The 23,159-nt window shown below is 50.4% G+C and overlaps 3 protein-coding genes across 5 annotated transcripts in view; 2 read left to right on the forward strand and 1 right to left on the reverse strand.

Annotated features, from left to right (window-relative positions):
- Window positions 1-4,768, forward strand: part of LOC131210194 (ankyrin-3-like) — a 48,700-nt gene extending 43,932 nt beyond the window's left edge. The window contains exons 14-15 of the mRNA XM_058203403.1: window positions 2,407-2,539; window positions 2,612-4,768. Of these exons, the coding sequence (XP_058059386.1) occupies window positions 2,407-2,539; window positions 2,612-3,098 (620 nt within the window). The 3' untranslated portion in view covers window positions 3,099-4,768. The remainder of the gene's footprint in view (window positions 1-2,406; window positions 2,540-2,611) is intronic.
- A 961-nt stretch (window positions 4,769-5,729) lies between these two features.
- On the forward strand, window positions 5,730-9,948 carry LOC131209993 (inhibitor of Bruton tyrosine kinase). The gene is made up of 5 exons (XM_058203174.1): window positions 5,730-6,488; window positions 6,559-6,659; window positions 6,728-7,006; window positions 7,081-8,004; window positions 8,181-9,948. The coding sequence occupies exons 1-5, from the start codon at window positions 5,730-5,732 to the stop codon at window positions 9,940-9,942; spliced, it is 3,825 nt and encodes a 1,274-aa protein (XP_058059157.1). The 3' UTR covers window positions 9,943-9,948.
- Window positions 9,949-10,534: 586 nt separating this feature from the next.
- The window catches only part of LOC131211643 (uncharacterized), a 33,773-nt gene continuing 21,148 nt past the window's right edge, over window positions 10,535-23,159 (reverse strand). For 2 of the 3 annotated variants that reach the window (XM_058205211.1, XM_058205210.1), the window contains exons 3-6: window positions 16,474-16,829; window positions 16,237-16,386; window positions 14,668-14,823; window positions 10,535-14,415 (exon numbers count right to left, since the gene is read on the reverse strand). In XM_058205211.1, coding sequence (XP_058061194.1) covers window positions 14,338-14,415; window positions 14,668-14,823; window positions 16,237-16,386; window positions 16,474-16,829 — 740 coding nt within the window. In that variant the 3' untranslated portion in view covers window positions 10,535-14,337. The remainder of the gene's footprint in view (window positions 14,416-14,667; window positions 14,824-16,236; window positions 16,387-16,473; window positions 16,830-23,159) is intronic. The other variant, XM_058205212.1, reaches the window with a different exon arrangement.

Below are 23,159 nucleotides of genomic sequence, written 5' to 3' on the forward strand. Positions count from 1 at the left end.
CTAATAAGTCCCCGGAATCCTTCGTCCTGTCGCTCCCGGCAACCCATCCAGTGCCTCACACGCGCGTGGCACTTGAGCATCACATCTTCGCGCCATACCCCACCGATCCCCTCACTCACTCATCCATCCATCCCATCTGGTCCGGCCGATGCCTCGCTCCCGTCATGGTGTCCGTTTGGCGATCAATTTGTTTTTGGCACAAAACCGTTTTCGGCAGAACTTGGCTCAAAATTCAGTCCACACACCGACCGACCGGCACCATTTCGGTTCGGATACCAACCACCACCTCCCCACGTGCTTGTTGTACTCTCTCTCTCTCATACTTTAGTTAGACCGGACCGGGCCACCCGGCCGGTGTGGGTTGTGGGACCTTTGGTTGTGGCGGGGCGCACCACTAATCAAATGCTGGGATGCTGTTTGGTGATGGAAGGTTCTGTTTTTGTTTTTGATTTATTTAAAGTTATTTATTATTTCCGTTCCGTTCGGTGTGCGTTCGTACCGTTCTGTGTATGTTGCCTCTGTTAACATCATTCGTTTGTGACATAAAAAGTCGTTGTCCCCCGTTCTCCGACCGAATCCCGTTGGCTCTGTGTCCGTTCCGTAGATTCTGTATTCTTTTGTACAAATTAGTGGCCAATGTAAACTGTATATGTGTCTCCCGTGTCCCGGTCCCCGGACACAGGCACTCTGGTAGCAGCAGAGACGTTCCGTAGTTCTTCCTTGTCAGCTGCTCTAACACAATGTTGCGCCGTGCGCCTAACCCCAAACTCCCGGCACAAATCCTGGACCCGATCCGTGCTGACCGTTACGCCTTCATTGTCCCCTTCCGAACTCGGATCGATCGATCGGTTCTCGCATCGGCGTAAGACGGGCACTGGAATGGTGCTTCAAAATTTGTTGTGCTCCCTCTTTCGGCTCTCAAGGTAAAGTCAGCAGCTCAGTTCCCGTGGCCACCACGGAGGCCACCGGTGACCAGCAGCAGGAAATCGGCGACGTCACCGTCACTGCCACCGGCGTGCCGACTCCGAATGTATCCGTCATAGTGACGCAAGTGTCGACCGAGATCGAGATCGAGGACGAGGACGACGAAGGGCAGCAAGAGCCGCCAGTGGCAGAAGAGCTGTTGGCCGATGTTTCCTACGACGGTGGTGGCGATGATCTTGACGATGACGATATGTTGGAGCAGAGTTTAACCGATAGCGGCGGCGGTGACGGTGGCCAACCCGCTCAACAAGTCCCACCGGCCGTCGGTCCCGGTTCCCGGTTCAGCGATGAGGGCGGTGTCGAGATTAGTATGTAACCCTTTTGCGCGCTGTGTGACCGTTCGCGCAGTTCTCTCTCTCTCTCTCTCTCTCTCTCTCTCTCTCTCTCTCTCTCTCTCTCTCTCTTTTTCGCTCTCTCGCTGTATAGTGTAACTGTGTTTGCATCGTTTGTCGTGATCGCTATTTTTGGCTTCATTTCTTGTGCCTTCCCTTTCTCTTACACACTCTCCTTTTCTATTGTTCTTTAGCCCTCTCTTTTTCTCTTTCTCTTTCTCTCAACTCTGTCTCTCTCTTTTATTGTCTATCTCTGTGTCTCTCTTATTGTCCTTCATCTCCTTCATTTCGCTGTTCCGATTCTTCTCAATGGTTGTTCCGTATGTTCCGCTGTTCCCGGAATGCTGCTAGTGTGCTGCCCGTCTCTTGTAGAAAAATCGCTTCACTTTGGACTACCTCTCTCTCTCTCTCTCTATCTCTCCCTGTTCCCTAGTTTCCGGTCCTTTCGATACAATTTGATCTTTTGCTCCATCTTTTACTATTGCCATCCTATGGTTTGTTCTGTTGTGGCTGTTTTCTCCTTTACTGTTTCGATTTATTGTTGAATGTTTTCGTTTTTGTTTCGTACTTTCTCTTACCTTCAACATCTAGTGCATTGAACACATTGAATCGTTTCACTTCCTGCGCACCCTCTTGAAAATTACCTCTTTGTTCCCTTTTCCCTTAATCCGGTTCCGGTGTTGGTAACCGGTGTTGGTGTAAGTTGTAAAACAAGACCGGCCAAAAAGGTCAAATAGGAGACCGCCATATAGCTGCTGTAGAGTCCACTACGAAGTGGCATCCTGCATGACTTTGGTAGTTCTTGCCCCTAACAAACCACTAATCGCTGCGAGCGTTGAGTGCAATAAACATCTAAAGTGTTTGAAGCGTCCCTTAAACTAAAGTAACTCATTAATAACGGATTAATAAAAGTAACAGCCTACGGGCGAGTAACGGGTGTAGTAGAAGCAACGGTGCTTGAGCATGAACAACACGGATGCATGTGGTTTGGTAGTACTCTTACAATTTGCAAGAGATCGTGACCGGAGGGCGCCGTGAAATGCAAGCCGACAAAGGGTAAAACTGTGCCACTCTTGGTAACTTTTTGCAGAAAACTTTCTTGTCCAGACCAACGACCAACCGAGCGGGCTGGAACCGAGTGAACCACCAACCGAGCAGCGCCTAGGCGGCAGCAGTACCCAGCGTACGGAAACGAACACCATCGTCGACGAGTCCGATGATGGGTAAGCATGTTGTTCTGGCGGGGACTCAAGTTCACCGTTTCACTGTTTGAACGTTTGTTTCACCTTTTGCAGCACCGTTCGTACCACAGTCATCACCACAACGACAACGCTTAACGCGTCCGGAGACGAGATACCGGACGATCTGGAAGAGCAGCTACTCAAGCAGCTGCGCGATCAGCAGTTGCTTCAGGAGGCACAGCAGCAGCAGCTGCAGCACCACCCCCAACAGCAAGATGGCAATCAGCGGACGGTGATAGTAACGAGCACCGCTTCCGACGAAGACCCGGCAGCCGGTGCTGAGAAAAGTGCGACCCGCGTGACGACAACGACGAAAACGATAACCCTCGCGCCGGACAGCGACTTCCCGGAGGACGAGCTGCTGCAGAAGATCACAACGACCACGACCACGCACACGGCGCAACCGAACGTGCCGGAAATGGTCAAGGAAACGACCGTCACGGTCACCGAGATGGTTGATGGGCGAACGTTGGATGGGGCCGCGAAGGCAGCACTCAATAATATTGTCGACGAGTTCATGAACCAGGAGCGAAAGAACTAAGCAGAATGACGATGACGATGCCAGTTAGTTGGTCCAGCTCGTGCGACTACCACCGGGCGGTCATTTGGCAATCCACTGTCACCGTTTAAAATTCTTAGTGCCTGGTCCTGGCGGGCCTTGGCCGGTTTCAACGGGACGGCTTGCTGCTTTTCTTCAACTCTACTCTACAAGAAACATGAGTTGTAAAATCAACTAAAACCACGCAAGCGGTTCGGGGGCAATTGCTGCGCCGGATTCGTCCTAGCCCGAGCCTCGGTTTTTTGTTTGTTTGTAAACTTGGTTTGGCCAAAATTGACACACAATTTAAGAGCCACAGCCAGATGCTGTGTTCGGCGGGAGTTTGCCAGCGAAGCAAACGAACTAGTTTTACATTAACAGAAAGTATTTCGTCCGTCGTTCGTGGCGGGGCACGCTAAGGATATTACAGAACGGAGCCGGGCGCTAGTGGCGAATCTGTTGTGCTTCGAGGGATGAAACCAAGCTTAACGTACAAAAATGGCGCGTATCGTGTTACAGTCCGACGCCCGGCAGCCCGCGGCTCGGGGATGCATCGGTTTGCGTCGAGCAGCAAGGAAAAGCCCCAATTCTCTTCCCCGGTGTCCGGTCATCCGAGATGGCAAACCGATTTCACAGAACACACACTCAACAGACGCACTCTATTGCGAACGGCGCATATTCATATACATATTTATCGCGAGGCAACTTCAACGGCCGGAAGGGAAGTTTCTTTAGCACGTAGTTTAATCGAACGAACACAACAAAGCAGATGAGAAATCGAAGCGACAAATAATTGCATAAGAATCCACACCTTTAGCAAGATACATTAAGCGGTGTTCCACAGCAGAAGAGACAAAATCTAACCACTAAAAGATATCAAAACGATCGCGATCGATCGTCACCTTTGAAGCTTTGCCAATCATCCTGCATGGCCTCCTGCACCCATTACCAACCATTACGGTAGCAGCAAAACGGTGGCCTCTGGCGAAGAGGAAATCTTCGTTCGGGCTTGGGGGCAGAACGGGCCAACTGAAGGTGGGGCCGATTGGTGGGCGCCAATATCATTGGCCTGGGTGTGTAATATTGCTTCGCTTCGCTTCGCTGACTCAGTCACAGCACAAAGGCAACAGTAAGTAGCGCGAAAACGTAGCATTGGAGGAAACAATTGAAACGGTTTGGTAATTGCGTTCAAAATTGGAATCAGTGTAATAGCGGCGGCGCCCGCGCTGCCGCGCCGACGTGTCCCCGTGAGTTTTAACATTGTTTAACTATATATTTATTGTGCGTGCCCTGGAGGATAGCATTAGGTTTAGCGGCTGGCGGAGAGCACGAATGTTTGTTTTGCAATTCTAGTGTTTTTACGTATTTTTTATGATTATTGATATTTTTTTCCTTTCGACTTCCATCTTTTCCGACTCAACACACCAGCACCAGTGTGTCTGAGTGTGCAGATGGACAAAGTGAATGTTGGAATTTTCGTTTTCTCTTTGCGTTTGATTAATTTTAGCGTCTCGCCGTACGTAGTGTAAGAGTCTATTTGTGTTGCATTATTTCCTAACGTTGCCCGCAACGGTTAGCCACTCTCTCGATCGGTCTGTGTTTCTCTGTGCGTCAAATCGGCTTATGCTTATGCGGAGCTTGTGAAATGTTTCCACTATTTCCGCTATTATTTATATATTTCCTATATATTTCCGCCACTAGTTCCACTTTCTTTAATAAAATAACAAAACAAAAACAAACGCCGTATCCGAACAGTAAAATAAGCAGAGAGGCACTAGTTTGAAGCACGCAAGGATAAGAGCCTGCCACCCGGCACTAGCAAAGGACAGCGAAAGACCGAGAGACAAACGGAACGGAACCTAGTGATTTGAAGGAGCCGAAATTGAAAAGGGAACATGTAGCGCGAATCAGCGAAGCAAAACGAGAAAGATGTTTGATTGGATCGTGCGAAAGAAAAAAAGAACGATCGAAGGCAAAAACAAACAAAACACGAATGCACACTTTGGATGGGCATGATGCTATATTTTTGAATTGTGTATAGAGTTTATTTACAACCGCGATTGCAGTAATAAGTCCTAAGCCGAGATGTCAAACGGAGTGCGTGAGGAATAATGGAATAAAATTGAACCGAAACAAACAAACCGGATACAAGGCGCCCTGCGCGCACCTGGGGTGCACATCCCGCGAAATCACGCTTCCGTTAGGCCAGACTATTATTCGAGAGCGTGTGTCCCCATATTTCAATGAACGATGAGATGAGCAAACTCTTCACCCTATAGTAGAGCCTACCTACCTACACACTACTACTGAAGCAGAAGTGAATTCATTACTAAATATATTCAACTGACGTCACAACACTCGCTGGCTTGCGTATTCTTGCGAACCGAAGCACGGACAGCCGCTGGTAACGGTCCTTTTGAAAGCTGTCACTTTGCTCTGAATATCCCAACAAAGCAATGCCACAGTTGATCTCGGGCTGTCATGACACGTTAGCGGCGACGGAAGCAATCGTCAAAACAAAAACAGTGAGTTTTGCTGTTCGGTTTCGCGTACCGGTTGCGGATTTCGTGCCCTTCGGCACAGTGGCAGTGCAGAGTTCCGGTCCCTTTTTGCAGACAAAACCCCGTCCGGCTGATGAAATTCACCATCGAAACCTACGACTACGAGTGCACGACCAAGTGTCGTCTCGTAAGCCATGGCAACGCGATCACGGCCGCGCTCACCAAGCGCTCCGTGCCGGATAAGCAGTTGGCGGCGTTCATTGCGAAAACGTGCCGCAATTTTGCCAATGTCCTCGACGAGTACGGGCGTTCGGCGCTGCACATGGCGGCCTCGGTTGGTCGGGACGAGCTCGTCGAGTGGCTCATCGATCAGGGTGCGAACATCGCGCAGAAGGACACGGAATCGGGCCACACGGCCCTTCACCGGGCGCTGTACTACGGACGCGTAGCGGCAGCCATACGCCTGGTGAAGCGCGGTGCGGTACTCGATACGCCGGACAAAGATTTCGTAAACCCGTTGCAGCTCTGCAGTAGCGGCAAACGTCTGCCGGTCTGCGACACCGAGGTCGTGGTGTGGGGAAAGAACAAGTACTACAACCTCGGCACCTCCTCGCTGGTGGACCGCGATGAGCCCCGTAGTATAGAGCTCTTTCTGCAAGACACCGTTCCGATCAAACGGGTTGCGATCACGGCGTACCACAGTGTGTTTCTGCCACCCGACTCAAAGGAAGTGTACGTGGTGGGGTATGGCGTCGGCGGACGACTGGGCCTGGATGGTGAATACACGGTCACCCGGCCAGAAAGATTGCCGGTCCCTGCCTCCCAAAACACGACGGTCGCCGACGTTAGTGCCGGTAAATATCACACCCTTCTGCTGCGCGACGATAATCGCGTAAGTAACACACGAGTGCCTCAAACGGGGTCAGGCTGTAATGGATTTGTGTGGACTTTCACGTCCGCAGATTTTCGCCTGCGGAGAGAATAAACACTGCCAGCTGGGAATCAGCCCACCACCGGAGAAGCAGCTCACCTTTCGGGACATAAGCGAACGTTCAGTCCTATAGTACGTAATGTTTAACGATCGCAAGATCGGACGAGGTTGATGGATTCCCAAATCTCTTTCTACAACAGCAACATCACGATCGCACGTGTCATCGCCAAGGACTATCACTCGATCGCGGTCGGCATCAAGGATGTGTACGTGTGGGGACTGAACGGTGGCCAGTTTGGGTTGGAACGCGAGGCCCACAGTGAAGTGTTTGTGCAGCCCAAAGCGTTGGTGCTTCCGAGGAAAGGGGATGCAACCGTCGTCCTGGTCGATTCCAGTAATGCGGCCATCGCGGTGTGGACGTTGCCGGCATGCCTGTACATTCTGTACGGCTTTAAGGTGAAAACGTTCAAAAATCCGCTGTGAGTATCTTCGTCCAACGGGCCACAGGAGAGGTCCCACAACCACTGAGCGCGACTGTTCCCCCTTTTTCCAGAATGGAGCAAATCATCCACGTCTCGGTGGCGGGCGGTGATCTGCAGACCGCGCGCGACGATGTCACCCGCCAGACGGGCGAGGTGCGCGTGATCGTGATCACCGTTTCGCGCCTCATCTGCATCTGGTACGAAGAGCAGCAGCAATTTGTGCGCTGTGTGTTCTCTCAGGCGTGCAACCTGGAGGTGGAGAAGATGATGTGGTGCGGGGACAGTGTGCTGGTGTTGCTGCTGGGCCATCTGTACCGTGGCACGCTGACGCACAGAGTGTCGCGCTCGGTACGGTCCCATCACAGTGGATCGATGAAGATGTTCATTCGGCGGAGTGACGTATGCGAATCGTTGAAAACCCGCATCGAGCTGCAGCGCATTCCAAATCTGACCCACGTGAGGGACATCGTGTGCCATGAGGGGGGTGAGAACTACGCGGCACTGATCGAAAACTCACGCCGGACGTTGGAGGAGCCAGAGGAGAAGCCCATGTGCACCGGGTTCGATACACTGCTGGCCGACGCGTCCCCGGACGATGACGTGCACGATGTGGTGCTGTGCGTCGAGGGACACCAGTTCGCCGCACACCGATTCATTCTGTACCATCGCTCGGAGTTTCTGCGCCGCCTGTTGCAAGCGAGCCCCAAGCGCCCCGAGTTCGATCACAAGCAGGGTGCAATGTTTATCGAGGACACACGCCCTGAGTTCGATCTGATGCAGTGTGGCATCGACGGGCTAACCGTGGGCGCATTCAAGCTAGCCCTGCGCTACATCTACACCAATCGATACGTTGGGCGCGAGGACGTTTTACGGTTGCTCAGGAAACCGGGCGAAAAACGGGATCCGAAACCGGGAGCCATTGCGGAGCTATGCAACCAGCTGCGCGGTGTCTTCGAACGCTTGGAGCTCAGTAGGCTGGCGGAAATGCTTGAACGGTAAGCGTTTTGCCATTCACAAACACTGTTCTTCTTTTGTGTCCCCGTTTCCGAACACCATGGAAATGTGTCCATCATGACGGCCCGTTCATGACGGTCATGACCAAACTCTAGCAGTCGCTTTTCTTTTAACGAATTCGAACTCTGTTCTCTGATGTTCGTCTGTTTATTTGCAGGATTTACAGTCCATCCAGCGGGTTGCTAGCGTATGACCCACCGGAGGAGCCATTCCCAGCACTGCCCTTCAATTCATATCGCGAGTTGCACGATCTGACGATCTTGCTGCAGGGCCAAGAAACGCTACGGGTGCACCGATGTGTGCTGGTAACCCGCCTGGAGTACTTCGCTGTGATGTTCGGCCACACTTGGGGCGAAAATCGCAAGACTGCCGATCTTCACACGATACCCCACTGCATAATGGAGACGATCGTAAAGTTCCTGTACGACCACGATACGTTCGAGTTCGAGCTGATGGATCAATGGTTGCTGACATTTATGCTCCCAGCTTGCGATCAGTTGTTTGTGGAAGACTTGAAGCGTTTGCTCGAGACACTCCTGGTAAAGAAGGTGAACTTGTACAATGTGATCACTGCTCTGCATTTTGCCTGCAAGTTCAATTGCGAGCTAGTGAAGCACGCCTGTCTGCAACTGATTAGCACCAACCTTGACCGGCTGCTCGAGGCCCACCTGCTAGAGCACCTTTCACCGAAAATTCTGGAGCAGATCGGCACGTTCTACCGGGAACACTACAATTTGGACAGCTACCGAACGATCACACCGTTCTCGGATGCGATCGGCGACGAGGAGCTCGATCAGTTCGTGCGCAAGTTTCGTGTCCAGTTTAAGAAAAAGCCACTGTACATGAAGGCGAAAAAAGAACCACCGCCGTCTGCGAAGGTTTCCCGATCGCAGCAGCAGAAGCTCAGCTTGGAGAAGGAAGCGATGGATTATCTCCAGCGACTCTCGCTGGAGGAAGAGTCAGTGGCAAACGAACGGAAGAATGCTGCCGCAGCCGCTGCCACCAAAATCAGCAAGGGGCGCGCCCAAGGCGCGGAACAGGACATATGCGCCACCGGTTCACCACTGCCGAAGCCGGAAGCGGATGGTACAAAGTCGTGGCACAAGGTAACGACGGCAACGGCGGATGCGAAACGAAAGTCGGCCCTGTCAGCCGCACTGCGAGCGAACGAAGTGATGAAGGCAGAAGCTCAACAGCAGCACCCGTCGGGTTCGGGTGAAAGCTTCTCGAACCTGCGGACGGTGCTCGAACATTCGTCGCCAACCAGCGGACCGCGGGGGGGATCGCCGGACGAGGGCCAAGAAACGGCGGCACCGGCCGGGGCGACACCTCCCGGTACTATAGTTTCTCCGATCAGCTTGGCCGATTTCGGCCTGCAGAAGGGTAAACTGTCTCAGAAGCAACGGAAACGGCTCTCGTCGGTCACGGAGACGGTGGCGACGGTGGCGACGGTGGCGACGCCAGGCGCAACGGAGAGCAACGGCGGCGGCGCCGAGGATCAGCAGCTACCGACGGTGAGCAACCCGTGGAAGACCATCACGTTCCCATCCGTGGCCAGTCTCGACGCCATACAGTCAGCCGAAGCGGCCGGCGGTCTGCGGCCACCGGAAGCTTCGGACGTTGCACGCCGGCAACGCCAACGGCAGTCCAGCAACGGCAGCGGCACCGCTGGGCAACGACTCAGTTCGGGCGAAAAGGACTTTACCGAGATTCTGGCCGACGAGCGGCGCCAGAAGCAGTACCACGAGAAGCAGCGTTTGAAGTCGCTCACGGAAACGCAGCTTGAGGAACAAGCGATCGAGGAGCTGAAGGCGTTCTACAACGTGGAACAGGTTTACGACGAGCACATCACCATCGAACGGTATCGGCCTCCGCTGACGGCTGCTCCGAAGGTAGCCGTCTGGGGCCAGCGCCAGTAAGTGTTGGGAGGCGGCATTTTGTGTAAAAAGTGCATTTTTTACAGTGGGTACATTTTGTAAAAGTGTTTCTAAGAATAAAGAAATTGTACAAAAGACAAAAAAACTATTTCCAATTTTCCGAACCGAGGTTCGACTGTACACGTTGTTTGCCTCCGTCCCGTTTGTCTCTCTCACGCTGCGGCGATCAGATGGCACAGAGAGAGAGAGAGTGAGAGCCGCACGAGCGATCACCCCGCAGACGGACAAGGCCCGCTACTGTGCCGGCCGAGCGTTCTCTTTCGCCCGGTGGCACCAGCTGTTGCTACCTTCGCTGCGCTCCTGCGACCCTGTTCGATCGGTCGATTTCGTGCCGTTCGGTTTCGGGAAGCAAAATTTGCCGATTTTGTTCGGAGTGTGCCCGAACAAAACGCACGTGGCTCGCAGGACGGATTTCCGGTCCGAGGTTGCGTGTTTTTAAAAGAAAATTCGATTACTTACTTTTCGCCGATCGTGAAAATTCTCTCCGTTTGATCCCCGGAAACATTTGTGTCATCGTTTCGAAGAAAAACGCAAAACTCGCAAGGCTGCTTTTGTGGGTTTTCCTTTAGTTCCGTTGTGTTGTTTATTTCGAAATTAAGATCCGTTTGCCTTCCCTCCTCTACATTGATGCTCGTTTTCTTCCGGTTCCCTCTCTTCACGCGCTCGAACGCGTTTCTTCTCCGCCTCCGGCTTTTCCACCGGAGTAATGCTACCGTCGGAGCCAGTCTCTGTTTTCCACGCACCCTTCCCCCGGATTATGGTTGGTTTGTGCTTCGGAAGTTTTCCGCTTTATTTGGGGGCTCGAGGTCCTTGCTCTCACTCACTCTACGCGGTGCCGGGAATTAATTATGAGGATCAAATAAGGATAGGCGTGTAACTCATCGTTCGAAGATCGATGGGTTCGTTCGAGTTGAAACAATTGTTGTTATGCTCTCTAGACGGCACTTCCTAGATTGGAACTCTGCCTCAGAATCAGGGAGGCTTGTGCAAAAAATGTTGTCAAATTTCAACGACCCCTTTGAGAGCGGTATATTTGAATAATTAAATTCCCGACAGCTGGTGAATTATGCTTCCTTCCGTTTCCCGTGGTTACTCTGATCGGACGACACGGTGCATGGTGATTTGCTCCAGTTGCTTGTGGCTTAATTTGCACTACACTAAGTATCATTTGCTTGCTTCGATCGATCTAAGATGCCGATGATGCTTCGTTTTGTTGTCTATTTTCCCTGTTTATTCTGCCTGCCATCCTTGCCTGCCTGTGCTGTTGTTTGTGATGCGCTGTGGTTGCTGGTTTTTATGTTTCTCTGCTTACAATAATTAGTTTCCTTTCTGTTCATTTATGTTTATGTTTTATAGTAGCACATGGTTTAAAGTCACCTCTCTTTTCCGATACGCGCGCATCGATGACGACTACCATTTGCAGTGGCTGATGATCGTCAGCCGGCCCTGATCAAACAGCACCCGGACCAGGGTTCGCGCCGCGATATGTGCTACGAGTGTCTGCCGGGATTTTGTTTTATTTGAGTGCACACAAAAGGAAGGACACGAAAGGGCGGAGTAGCGACCTCCGCAACCAGCGCTAAAACAACGTCTCCGAAGTGAGGGCCTTCTTTTTGGAACAATTGTTGAGGGTTAAAATAAATCCCACTGTTGTTTGCACAATGCACAGAAAAGCAATAAATCTTCACAAAGCTTTCTATACTTTAAATATCGATCACGTAAAGCCAGCCAGCCAGCAACTTTCGAATGGTTTTCGATGATCACGATCACGAGTGATCGCGGATTCATAGCGGCGCGACGCACATTTACTACACTTTTATTGTACACAAACATCGGATAACGCTTTTCGGTAGCTTTTCATGATATCTTTTTCGCTTTATTTCGCTTCAATGTATACCACCGCCCTTCAGATTTCGCGCGCGTCCTAGCGTAACACAAGCCCTTTTTTTCTTTTCCCTCTGTTTCCGTTTCGGTTCCTCCGGCAAAAAGCGTATTCTTTAGTTGGGCGCCGGTTAGTTGATCATCGGTTGGACACGGCAGCTAGGATCGAACGCCTTTCTTCTTGAGCCTTTTTGATACGCGGGCAATGAAAACTGACAAAATGACGAACGGAAAAGCGAACGTTTACCAAGAGAGACATAAGCATAGCGAAGCCATTGTCACTAAATATTCACGCGATCGATCGATCGATCAGATACCAATTGGCCGATCTTTGCGCAGGGAGTAAGCGGTAGCCCAGCATTGTTAGATTTTTTGTATTTTTGTGTATTTTTTTGTTTGTTTAGTTTCTCGCAAAGCACTTTTATCCAGCATCCATCAGACTGACCCTTCTTGGCCTCGCGCGGGGCTCAGCAACCTCTTCTCCACTCTATCTCTCTCTCTCTATCCCAGAGTGTTCCCATCTTGCTTTCCCTGCCACTTTCGCCTCTTTAGCCCTCACAAAAGCGTAAAGAAAGTTGTAAATATATGTTCCTTTAATATATATTTATATACGCGCGTGTGTGTGTCTGGGTATGTGTCTGTGTTTGTGTATTTATATGTTTTTTTCAACAAACTTCGCCCTTCGCGTACTTCGCATCGCGCCACGGGGGGCGCGCGCCCCGTCGATGGCGCCATGCCGTTTTGTTGCTTCGTGTTTCCATCTTTGCTGGTAATAATAAATGTAAAAGTAGCGGCACAGAGAGGCGATATTTAGTATATAATGCGCGTTTTGACGTGTATTTTTATATGTTTTTAATCTTCCTACGCACAGCGGCGTTTCGGCTCTCGTTGAGCGAACAGTCGAGTAGCGCCGCTTGCCATTTTACCCAATCAAAGCCATACGTTGTTAAGTTCGGTCGTGATAATACATTTCTTCTAGTCGGGGCGCCACCTCCCTCCTGCCCCGGATCTGCCACCAATTCAATCAATTCCTGTCGCGTCTGCGCTGCCTTTTCCCGCGTGGCCGCGATTGTAGAAATTAAACCAAAAGTTGATTTGTCCGTCCGGGATATTATGTTGCGCACCCTCTCTCCCGATCGCCGAGGGGTCCATCGTTAGACGCGCGGTGGATACACATGCTCATTTTGTAGTTGTTTTATTTGTTGAAAACGAAGTGGAAAAAACGGGGTAAATATAGGTTTGTTTTATTTAGTAAAGTGCTGTGTGTTGGTTTTGTTTAGTTGTGTGCAAGTTTCGGTTATAAGTTCTGCGCTTCATCGATCATCAATTTTCCTGGTTAGCGGTTTATGTGTGGTTGTTATCATTTGTTGCTCCCCTTATACGTTTATAACACCAGTCCGTTATCAAGAGAATATTTTCACCACCCCATTGTTCCTCTTCTCTGCGGCTGCGTAAGATTATGGCCTTTGTTGTTGCGCTCGGTGGCGCGCGCTCGCGCTCTCGCGAGAGAGATAGCACATCTCGTCATGACTTCTTAAACATTTATTATTTGAGCCTTTCAAAAAGGACATAAACTGGAGTGTGTAATTCGCTACGCGCACGGCGGCGGCAGCAGCAGCAGCGTCGGCGGCAGCGTTAAGTCCAAGGAGCGATTATCAGTTTGTGCTTCACTCGCCAAGCGCCATCATCATCGTGTGTTGCTTTAGTTTTGAGGGGTCCACATGAGTCTATCATGGCCCCAAAAAGCTTTTATCATTATGTGTGTTGAATATGCTACCAACCCCCAGAGAGTGGTATGTGTTTGCAGTTCCCTAATGGAAAAGAAACGTGTCTACGTGTCTTCATCAGAAGAAGAAGGAGATGCTCTGTTGTGATGTCCGCGTTATATCTAACTATCTACCTTCCGTTCTCTCGCTTCGAGATTGCCTCCATCGGGATGGGTTTTCCTTCTCCGCCTGCACTACACACGATTACCGGCTAATTGTATTTAGGTTGCTTGTTTACTTGGTTGGTTATCGATTGGTTCTTGGATTTTGCGCTGCGCCCGAGATGCTTATTTTGATTAACAGGTCATTGTGTTGGCGTTTAAATATGGGGGGCGACTTTTGTGCTCAAAAGAGTATTTCATGCTCCGTGTGTGACTGTTCAAGATCATTGTTTCGTTTCGGTTCTCTATGAGAGGCGCACAGCAGCAGAGCGACGACGTTCGAGCAAAAGTCGAAACGACTAAAAGAAATGGTGGATTCACTCGGAGATAAATACAAAACCAACGAGTGGGGATACAACACGGGTTTTTCCATTCCGCGGGTGTGTGGGGGGCGGCCAGTTTTCCAGTATGTTTGTTTAGCAGCAGCAGCAGCAGCACACGTTTGTTGTTGGTTGGATGCAAAAACGCGTCATGATGTGTCGTGTCGTGTGTCGCTCCCAGCATCGGTGTGTGTTCATTTTCTATTCCATTCACGACCATCGACCACCTATGTCCATCTGCCCTCCATTCTAACCGGATGATGCAGTTACATCGCCCTGCTGCGACAGTGCGGCCTTATTTTGACGGACCAGCTCAGCGCGCCGTTCCTGAGAAAGGGAGAAGAGGAACCAATTTAGTGTTACTTTCTTTAGCCCAAACCATTCGTTAATCGTGAACTAATTAATTTAGCTCTTATAGGGAGCTGCAGAGCGCATCATGGATGTTTGGTGGTCATCGCATATTCAGCGGTGGTGATGCGAATGCATCGTTGTTTGAGGAACACACGAGACAAAACAAAATGAAGCTTTAAGGACGAAATAAAAGGAAAGCCAAAGCAAATACGAAAACAAAACACCTACGTGCTTCCGGATATTTTCCAATTTCTTCTGCAGCTCCTTTTCGCGATTCTGCTCGGCGGTGGACAGCTTGTTTTCGAGGATGCGCGTCTTATGGGTGGTCTTTTCGGCCTCGATCTGGTCGACGGTGGCGCGAACCTCGTTCAGCTTATCGGTATTCTGCACCGTGTGTGGGGCCGCCAGAACGTGGGAGATGTGTGCGTGTTGTGTTGAACCCCAACCGTGTTTCGACGGGATGTTGTGTGATGGCCGTCACACGAAGGCCATGATGAGCATCGCGATGATGATGATGATGATGTTGTTGGTGTGATGTGATGGCGATTGTGATGATGATAGTGGACATAAATTAGTCGAACCCGTTTTCCAAACGCGGTTCGTTTGTGGTGCGTGCCGAAGGAAGAGAGTATTGAACGTGTATATAGGAGAGAACCCATCGATTAATTACAACGCAATTTGTCGGAGGGCACAGCCGTATTGGACGGAAGGTGGGCAACAAAGAACAAACATCAATCGGGGAGCGGGGGGCCAGGTTAATCAAAATGGCCGAAAAGGCGGTGACAGGAACGTGACCCCCGGGCGACAACGAATGGTATTGTTTCCGTTAACAAAATAATGCGCCGCGCAACCACCGGTTGCGTAGCACAGCAAGTCCCCGGACCGACCAGCCGCATTTTGCCCACCCGGAGATGAATCGGTAAACAGACGAAAAATCAGATTGATTATCGATCCGAACCGGGGGCGCGCACGCAAACAGTGTGTGATGACCACAGGATCCGGGGATCGTTGATGATAGGGCCGGAGCAGCCGAGAGCAGATTAATTTATCGATGGTGAAAAAATTCCATCCACACCCAGAGCCCCGGACAAAACGGAAAGGACGATAATTCAATCGGCCAACAAAGGCGACAGGCAGGGGTGGAAATAATGATGAGCCGCCGGCGTAGTTTCGAGGTGGGTGTGTTCCATATCATGGTAGGAGGGTACACCCCGGCATCGGGTAGTTCACAGTCCCCGGGACAACAAATGGGGCACATGAATGTTGTGATGAATTATGAAGCATTGGGCGGCCAATGGTGTGGTGTTAGTTCGTTGTGTGTTCGTGGGTTGGTGATAATTTACGGAACGTGCAGTGGTTGTGCAACGTCCAATGTGCGCAGGAGAAAGCGATCGAGGACCGAAGAAAGGTACGGCAGAAGAGGAGCACACCGTCCGCGTGGACCCCCGCGGATCGCGAACGGGACCAAGATTTGTGGGGTTGTAGAGGACGCCAAAGCGTAATGGTGTGTCGTGAGCGATATTTTGTTCGATCGAAAAGAGAAAGAAATGAAACGAAAGAAAACGAAACGAAAATTTAACAAACATAGCAAACAACATATGTGTCAACGAATCGATCAAGTGTCAGCGATCAGCATCGATCGCAGCAGTGCAATGCGCAAAAAGGACAAAAATCCGTGTTGTGCGGAACCAAACAGTAAGGGTGCTGCTAACACCTTTCTCGGTGGTGAATTTGCGACAACTGAATGCCGAACACATTAGACGACCGATCGTCGTCCCCGTCGACAGCGATACGTACGTGTTCCTTTAGTCGGCCCAAAATTTTCTTGATATTATCGTCGCGCAGCGTGGACGCGTTTCGCAGCTTCTCATCCAGATGCTTCTGCAGTTCATCGATCTTCTGCTGCTCCAAGCTCTGTCGCGTTTTCTCGATATCGGCGGCGTGCATCTGCCGAGATTGGAAAGGGTCAGCGTTACAATCAAAAACTGGCCCCCATTTATGCAGCGAGAGAAAAGTGTCCCCCCAACAGCGTACCTTTAGCTTTTCCTTGATCTCCGACAGCTGCTGTTCCCGCTTCTCCTCGTACTGTTCCATCTTGGTGTGCAGCACCTCCTTGGCGTGCGTCTTGAACTCCTTGTCCAGCTCGTCCTTCTTGCGCGACGCCTCCTCGATTTTGGCCATCTTGGCCGACCAGTCAGCCATCTTCTTCGCCTCGAGCGACAGACGGCGTTCCTCGGCCGCCTTCAGCTTCTCCTCGATCTCCACGGCCGACACGCTCTTCTCCGGAACCGGGGGCAACTTCGGCAGCGTCACGTTGACGGCCGGCTCGGCCAGAATTACTTCATAGCACAGCCCACCTTTGGACTTTTCCTGGCAACGGATTTCGGTCGCTACAAGGCACGAACGAGAGAGAGAGAGAGTGTAGGAAAATTCATTAGAAAACCCTCACTTTTCCGTTACCTCTGGGGTCCAGAAGAGTGTAAATAATCAACCTTTTCGCTATATACCGTTTTTGCTTCACTTATCATTTGGCGCACATTGGCCAACGAGTTTTTGGGCACGAAAATGAAAAGTTAAACGAAGGAAAAAGACCACCGGTAAAGACGCTATTGATTTTTTTGTGAGTGGAAATAACAGCTACGTCAACAACAACGGGCAAGCATCAACAAAAATCGACAGCAAGACAACGACGACGACGGGTTATGCATTATTTATTTGCACCGAAACTTTTGCAACGTTTGTCAAGCCAACGGGCCGTCCTTTTTGGTCAAAAAGGCCCAGCCGAGGAAGGAGACACTCCAAGTGCGGCCGTCCTGCTGTTGTAAAAACACCTTCTTGTGCGCCGCCCCCGTCAGACAAATCGGTTCTGTCAAAGGAGCCCTCCTTGTGATGGTCACGTTACAGAAGCCTCTTCTTCGAGGCACCCGTCAATAAAACCCTGCCCAAGTTGTGTACAGAGAGGAAGAGGAAAATAAAGATGCAAGCCGTGGAACAGGACACATGCCCGCAGCACCCTCCTGTCCGTGTAATTTGATAGGTCGCGGTCCGGGTTCTCGGTTGTGTTTTTTGGTGTATTTTGTGGTTTTACTTTTTTGTTGCAGCGAAAATCAGCCATATCAGAGCCTTGGGGTCCGCGCACAGCACAAGCAAGTGATCCTTTTTCGCTTTGAACTCTTCGGGGTCGACCCACGGCGGGGGGTTCGTTGATGGCGGTGACGACGACGAAATTGGCGAGTAAATTTAGCTTACAGAGTCAATTTCATTATTCTGCTCCTAAGCAAACAGTCCGGGTCCTGGGGGCCGCGAGAGCATCAAAGGGAAGCCGCCTAATCGAGCCGAAATGATCATTGTGTTCAGGGGTCCGACATTTGGCACCGCGGCGGTATACACACAGCATGACAACCGGGGCTTACGATAAATCAAGCCATTATACGAAACAGATAATGGCCAGTGAGGAGGATGATCCCGCAAAAGGGGGCCTAGAGGGAGCCGGTCATCCGAAACCCGACCGGTGACCAATATGTGGGGTTCGGCTTTGAGTGGAACGGAAACCGGATCAACAGCGAGAGTGAGTCTATTGGCCGGCCGTTGAGAAATGGAGATGTCCCCTGTATCGGCGTATCACATTGCACGATGCAACCGAAACGGTCGAGGGTAGTGGTGGTGATAGTTCGGCACCAATAATGGCCTGAATGTGTCCCCAGGGTAGCTTTGGCTCAATTTACGATTATATTCACATGGCCGAGCGGAGCACACGGGCGCCTCTTAGCACCTGAGGCTTTCCAGGACAGCCAGGTTGTGGGCCAGAATTTATTAACTTCTCACTTTGGTGGTGGTAATGACCATTAGACGAACTCGTGCATAATTAATGCTAGGATAGGATGACCGCTACACAACGGTTCGCCCAAAAGGACGGGGGACCACCTTCAGGTTGTGAGTAAATTTCCAATAAGGCCGTTTGGAAAATTGATTGCTTTCCAGTGCGCTGTGCTCCGGGGGCGAAAAAAGCTCCCATCTGCAAGTGTGTCAACAAACACAGCCAGGAAACTCACGCCTTCATGCGCCCGGCCGGAAGTGTATCGATTTTCCACACATCTTGTCCGATGGTGCGCGGAAGATTACCGGTTCCTTACAGTGATACTCGCCTTTCTTTACGACCATCCACACGCGTAGAGCCCAGGGCGTGGCGGAAAAAGGATAAGAACCGAATCTCGCACAGCTTTTGTGCCGCCTGGTTGTTATCGACAACCGATGTCGGGTGAAGAACACAAGTGTCACAACAGAAGAGTCCTCGTCGGGGCGCGGGAAGACACAACAACTACTTGAGATTGCCTTTTGCGAAGCGTATTGTATCGGCGAGGTTAAATTAGGGTGATGTGGGCAACATATGCGACACACGGCAATTTGTACGAAAATCTTGCCCTTTCAATGCTGTTCTATCTCTCTCTGCGAGGATACGCTGTGTTCGAGGAGAGTCACAAAACAATCCGACCGATGTGAGGCGTCCTCTCGTTTTGTGTAAACGATTATATGATTCCTTCCAATCCCCAGCGAAGCCGAAGCGAAGAAATGGTTGCAGCAATAATAAGAGATTAAGGGCGAAAATACCAAGCTCCTTTCAGACGGGCGGGCGCACGGCAATATGGAGCACGAAAAGTAATGGATCCCACCCACCTTCATCCGTATGGTATTTCATCTCTGAAGTTAGTAGGTGCCGGCTGGCAGCTGTACGACGCTGATGATGCTAAACTTAAGCTTACATGATGACCTCGACCCCCGGGATGTGTGTCTGGGGTGGTGAATTTGCCAAAGAATCTTCAGGTAAGGAATTCATGCCATTCGGCCGATACCTAACAGTGAGCCAGCCGGAGTGGATTCCAAGAGATGACATACCGAGCGCGTCGTGAGAAGGGGTCCATTTGAAAATACTTTAAATTCACTAAGCCCTCCCAAGACCCGAGAGCCTTGATCCTCGATATCGGTAAGCTGACGTTTAGCATCAACGAAATGGGACCAAGAGATGACCAAGGACATTCCGTGGCGTTTGCCAAACTGGTGCCCCCAAAATATGTAAAAAGGAACGCCTTCAACGATTCGCACCCTGTGCGCCATCGTTCTGAATTTGAATACAGCCATAAACACCGTTTCAAAACTGTAACCGAAAAAACACGTTACTGTTTGTTTTGTCCACACCGCAACAAAAGCCCCAAAACGAATCTTTATTGCCCCTTCCGGTAGGTGCGTGGCGCCAAACTAAGTGAACCCGAAGTAGTGAAAGGAAAACCGTTTGGCGTTTCTATTTTGGGCCCCGCGGGGCCGTGGACGATGATGATCTCGTGTCCGAAGGAAATTAAATTAATGCAAATATCCCAAATTACCTGTGTTCACGAACTGAGAGAACGCACCCGGTCCGCGGGCTACGATTCGAGATTCGTGGTTCGGTCGACTGAAAGCGACCACCAAACTGAAGCGATTCGTTTCAGTTGTCGAAGCTTAACTTTTGTTGGCCAAGAAACAGAGGGACCGCGGCGGGAAGTGGGGCTAGATATCGTTCACTTTCCGACCCCCAACTAATGTTGCCAATTGGCCATCACAATTGGCAACAGAGCTACCGGCGAGCCGGTGCGAGGGGCACGCGAGTCATTCATCATGCTCTCGGCTGGTGGTGCTGCAGCAATTACAGAGTAATCTGGGTGGTTTGTGATTTTATTAATATTACCCCGCGCGAGGGCCTCCCCCGACGACCACACCAAGATGATGATGATCCATCAATCAACGTCAATTCCTACGCTTTTAGGCTGTGCTCGACCACGGCGCGCACGCGCTCATTTTCCGCAAATCAGTCCCGGAGTTGCGCGCGCTAGTCTGGAGCCTCAAACGCCGGGCGGTCTAATGGCGCTACACAAAGTTGTTGATTAATCTATTTTAAACTAGCTGCCCCGACAGACTTCGTCCTGTCTCCTTGTTTCCGTCTTTGAAATTCCTTTTTGGGTTTTGGGGCAAGTGTAATACTTTCGCATTTCTGAGTATAGCCGTGTTCGGGCGAAATAATCACTCTGACATGGATGACAAAAACTGGTCGCATTCTGTTCTGTGAAATATACTCTTTGGCCATTCTCTAAGTGTACGGCCAAGTGAATCACAGTGGGGAAAGGGGAAAGAAAAAATGCGCTAAATTGCTATCTCTCTCTTTCTTTCTCGCTCTCTCTCTCTCTCTCTCTTGTTCTCTTTCTCTCCCTTTCTTTCTCTTTCTCTTTTTTTCTTTCTATTTCTCGCTCTCTATTTCTTTCTCTCTCTTTCTCTCCCTCTTTCTTTCTCTCTCTCTTTCTTTCTCTCTTTCTCTCTCTTTCTCTCTCACACCCTCTCTCTCTCTCTTTCTCTCTCTCTCACACCCTCTCTCTCTCTTTCTCCCTCTCTCGCTCACTCGCTCTCTCACACCCCCTCTCTCTTACACTCTCTCTTTCACACCTTCTCTCCCTCTCTCTTTCTCTCCAATCGATTTAGAGACCACAAAAACCTAAGAAACGATACCCATATTGCCCTAGGACGTATTTTAAGGATTAGAGTCCACCCCACCCCCTTCCCTTCGTCCTAGAAGGACAAAATTTGGTCACATGATTTCTCAAGTGACTATCAACAATTGTGCAAGATTTGACTCGATTCGATTCATAACTTGTGGAGTAATTAATGTTTTAACGGTTCGTTTGTATGGGAGGGGTAAGAAGGAGGGGGCGGAGGGGTTTCTAACCATGACGTTGCTCATCCTTGGCCCCTAAAACCCCTGTGTGGCAAGTTTCGAGTCAATCGGTCCAGTAGTTTCGGAGTCTATAAACCGCACACAAAACGGAGCGTCATTTTTATAATATAGAAGATGTATCCGCCGCATCCAACACCCAACAGACCTGGATCTTGTACACCGCATAATTTAGGACCGCTTGGCGGCAGCAAAATGTTTCTATTTAGAGCAATTGAAGCAGATACCACAACGGTGGGGCCACCCCTAAACAGAGACAGGGGGAATAATGCGCCATTTTGTTTGCCACAGACCCCGTCACAGAGAAAAAGGTCCTGCCGTTGCTACCAATTAATTTCTTAAAACAACTCTCAGTTCCATCACTCGCGCGCTCGGTTAGGTTCCGGTTCCGTTTCCGCTATTTCCGGAGAATCCGCCCCACCGGGGACACTGTTGTTGTGAACCTCACCAAAAGCTATGAATAGTCGTCTGGTTCGCATAATAGCCTAGCCTGTCGCCTTCAGCGTGCCCGGACTAAGAAAGCATCGTAAAACCGGACGAAGCAGCAGCAGGACAGCCCCCTCACCGTCCGCACCGAACCATAAGCTGGACGTAATTCCAATGTAGAAACCCGAGGTGGTGGTTGCTCCCAGCAAAAGCAATAGACTTTTCATTAAATAATAAAAAGTACGTCAGGCGGCTTTCGTGGGGGCCGTCGCTACCGGGGCGCTAAAAAGGACGATTATGTTGCATCGTCCACAGAGCCGACCGTCTTTTCTTCGTGGAACACGAAACACTAGAACCCACCCGCACGCGCATCTGTCAGGTGAAAAACTCATTTTAACGCGTTCCCCGCCGTCAGTCAGTCAGTCAGTCAGTCAGACCCGACGACGTGTCCTGGACATAAAAACACAGGGCGCGAGAGCACTAAAATCCAACGATGCAGAGGGAAGCTTAAAAAAATGGTTGTGACAAGTGGGGAGAGATCTTTCGCACCTTGGCGCGGATGACTTGGCGAGAGATGTCAAGCAGAAAAAGGCGAAACACAATTTCTGCTTTACAATTTCACGCTAAAATAATACAATCAACAAGCTGAAGTCTGCCGCCCAAAGAGAAACTTTTCCAAAACATTTCTCGTTCCTCCCGTGTAAGCCAGACACAGGAGACGGATTGCCGCGTAGATCCGAGCTGAAATCTTCCACCAGCTGGAAGGATCAAGAAAGGCTTGCTGCAGGCGCGCTCCCGGAATTGGCAGCCCTAAAATTACTTTATGCCTAAATGATGAGGCTTTCAAAATTTCTCATTGCCTCACGGTTTTGACGGCCGCGATGTTTCCGGCCGTTCCCCCGACAATAGCCCGCCAGCGGCACGCGTTCTTTTTGAGATTTAGAAGAGAGTTTAGGGGTCATAATAAAATTTAAGCACGCTGTAATTAAGTTCAAATTCCCAATTGATGCTGGCCTGGTAGTGTGCTGGGTGGCAAACCGTAAAGATGGTAGTGGTCAGATAACTTGGCATCGGATGATGAAATTTACCACTCCGACACTAACCAGCTATTGAAAGTGTTTGTGAAAAGACGGTTGCAATAAAATTATTGGCATTTAGAAAATTACACGATTAATCTTACGGAACGGGAAGCAAAATTGTGCCAGAGGTCAACTTTTATTTAAGGTATATTTGTCAGTGAGATTAGTACCCGAAGGCCAGCTTAGTTGGGCTAATGGAAGGCCGCGAGCCCCTAAAAAGCCTCCTTTTTAGCCTCGGCCTCCTAAAAAGCCTCCTAGCCCTCCTTAGTAATAAAATCAAGTTTTAATGTTACCCCACGAAAATAAGGTTTTCATGTGCCCCACACTAAAAAACAAAGAAAAAAGCTTGACTGGGGCGGCTGGGATGTGATGGGCCGTGAAATGCCTTATCACATTCTCCATTAATTTCTGCCATTCCGGCGCACCTCCCGCGGCCGACGGCCCCGGTTCCGCGCAAGAAG

The sequence above is a fragment of the Anopheles bellator genome, chromosome 2 (genome assembly GCF_943735745.2).
Source record: "Anopheles bellator chromosome 2, idAnoBellAS_SP24_06.2, whole genome shotgun sequence".
Taxonomy (NCBI): domain Eukaryota; kingdom Metazoa; phylum Arthropoda; class Insecta; order Diptera; family Culicidae; genus Anopheles; species Anopheles bellator.

Bases quoted from the DNA above. Each gene is read 5' to 3' on its own strand.
- LOC131209993 (XM_058203174.1), top strand. From the start codon at position 5,730: ATGAAATTCACCATCGAAACCTACGACTACGAGTGCACGACCAAGTGT. The intron at 6,489-6,558 runs GTAAGTAACACA...TCACGTCCGCAG, and splicing joins TGCTGCGCGACGATAATCGC to ATTTTCGCCTGCGGAGAGAA. The intron at 6,660-6,727 runs GTACGTAATGTT...TTTCTACAACAG, and splicing joins AGCGAACGTTCAGTCCTATA to CAACATCACGATCGCACGTG.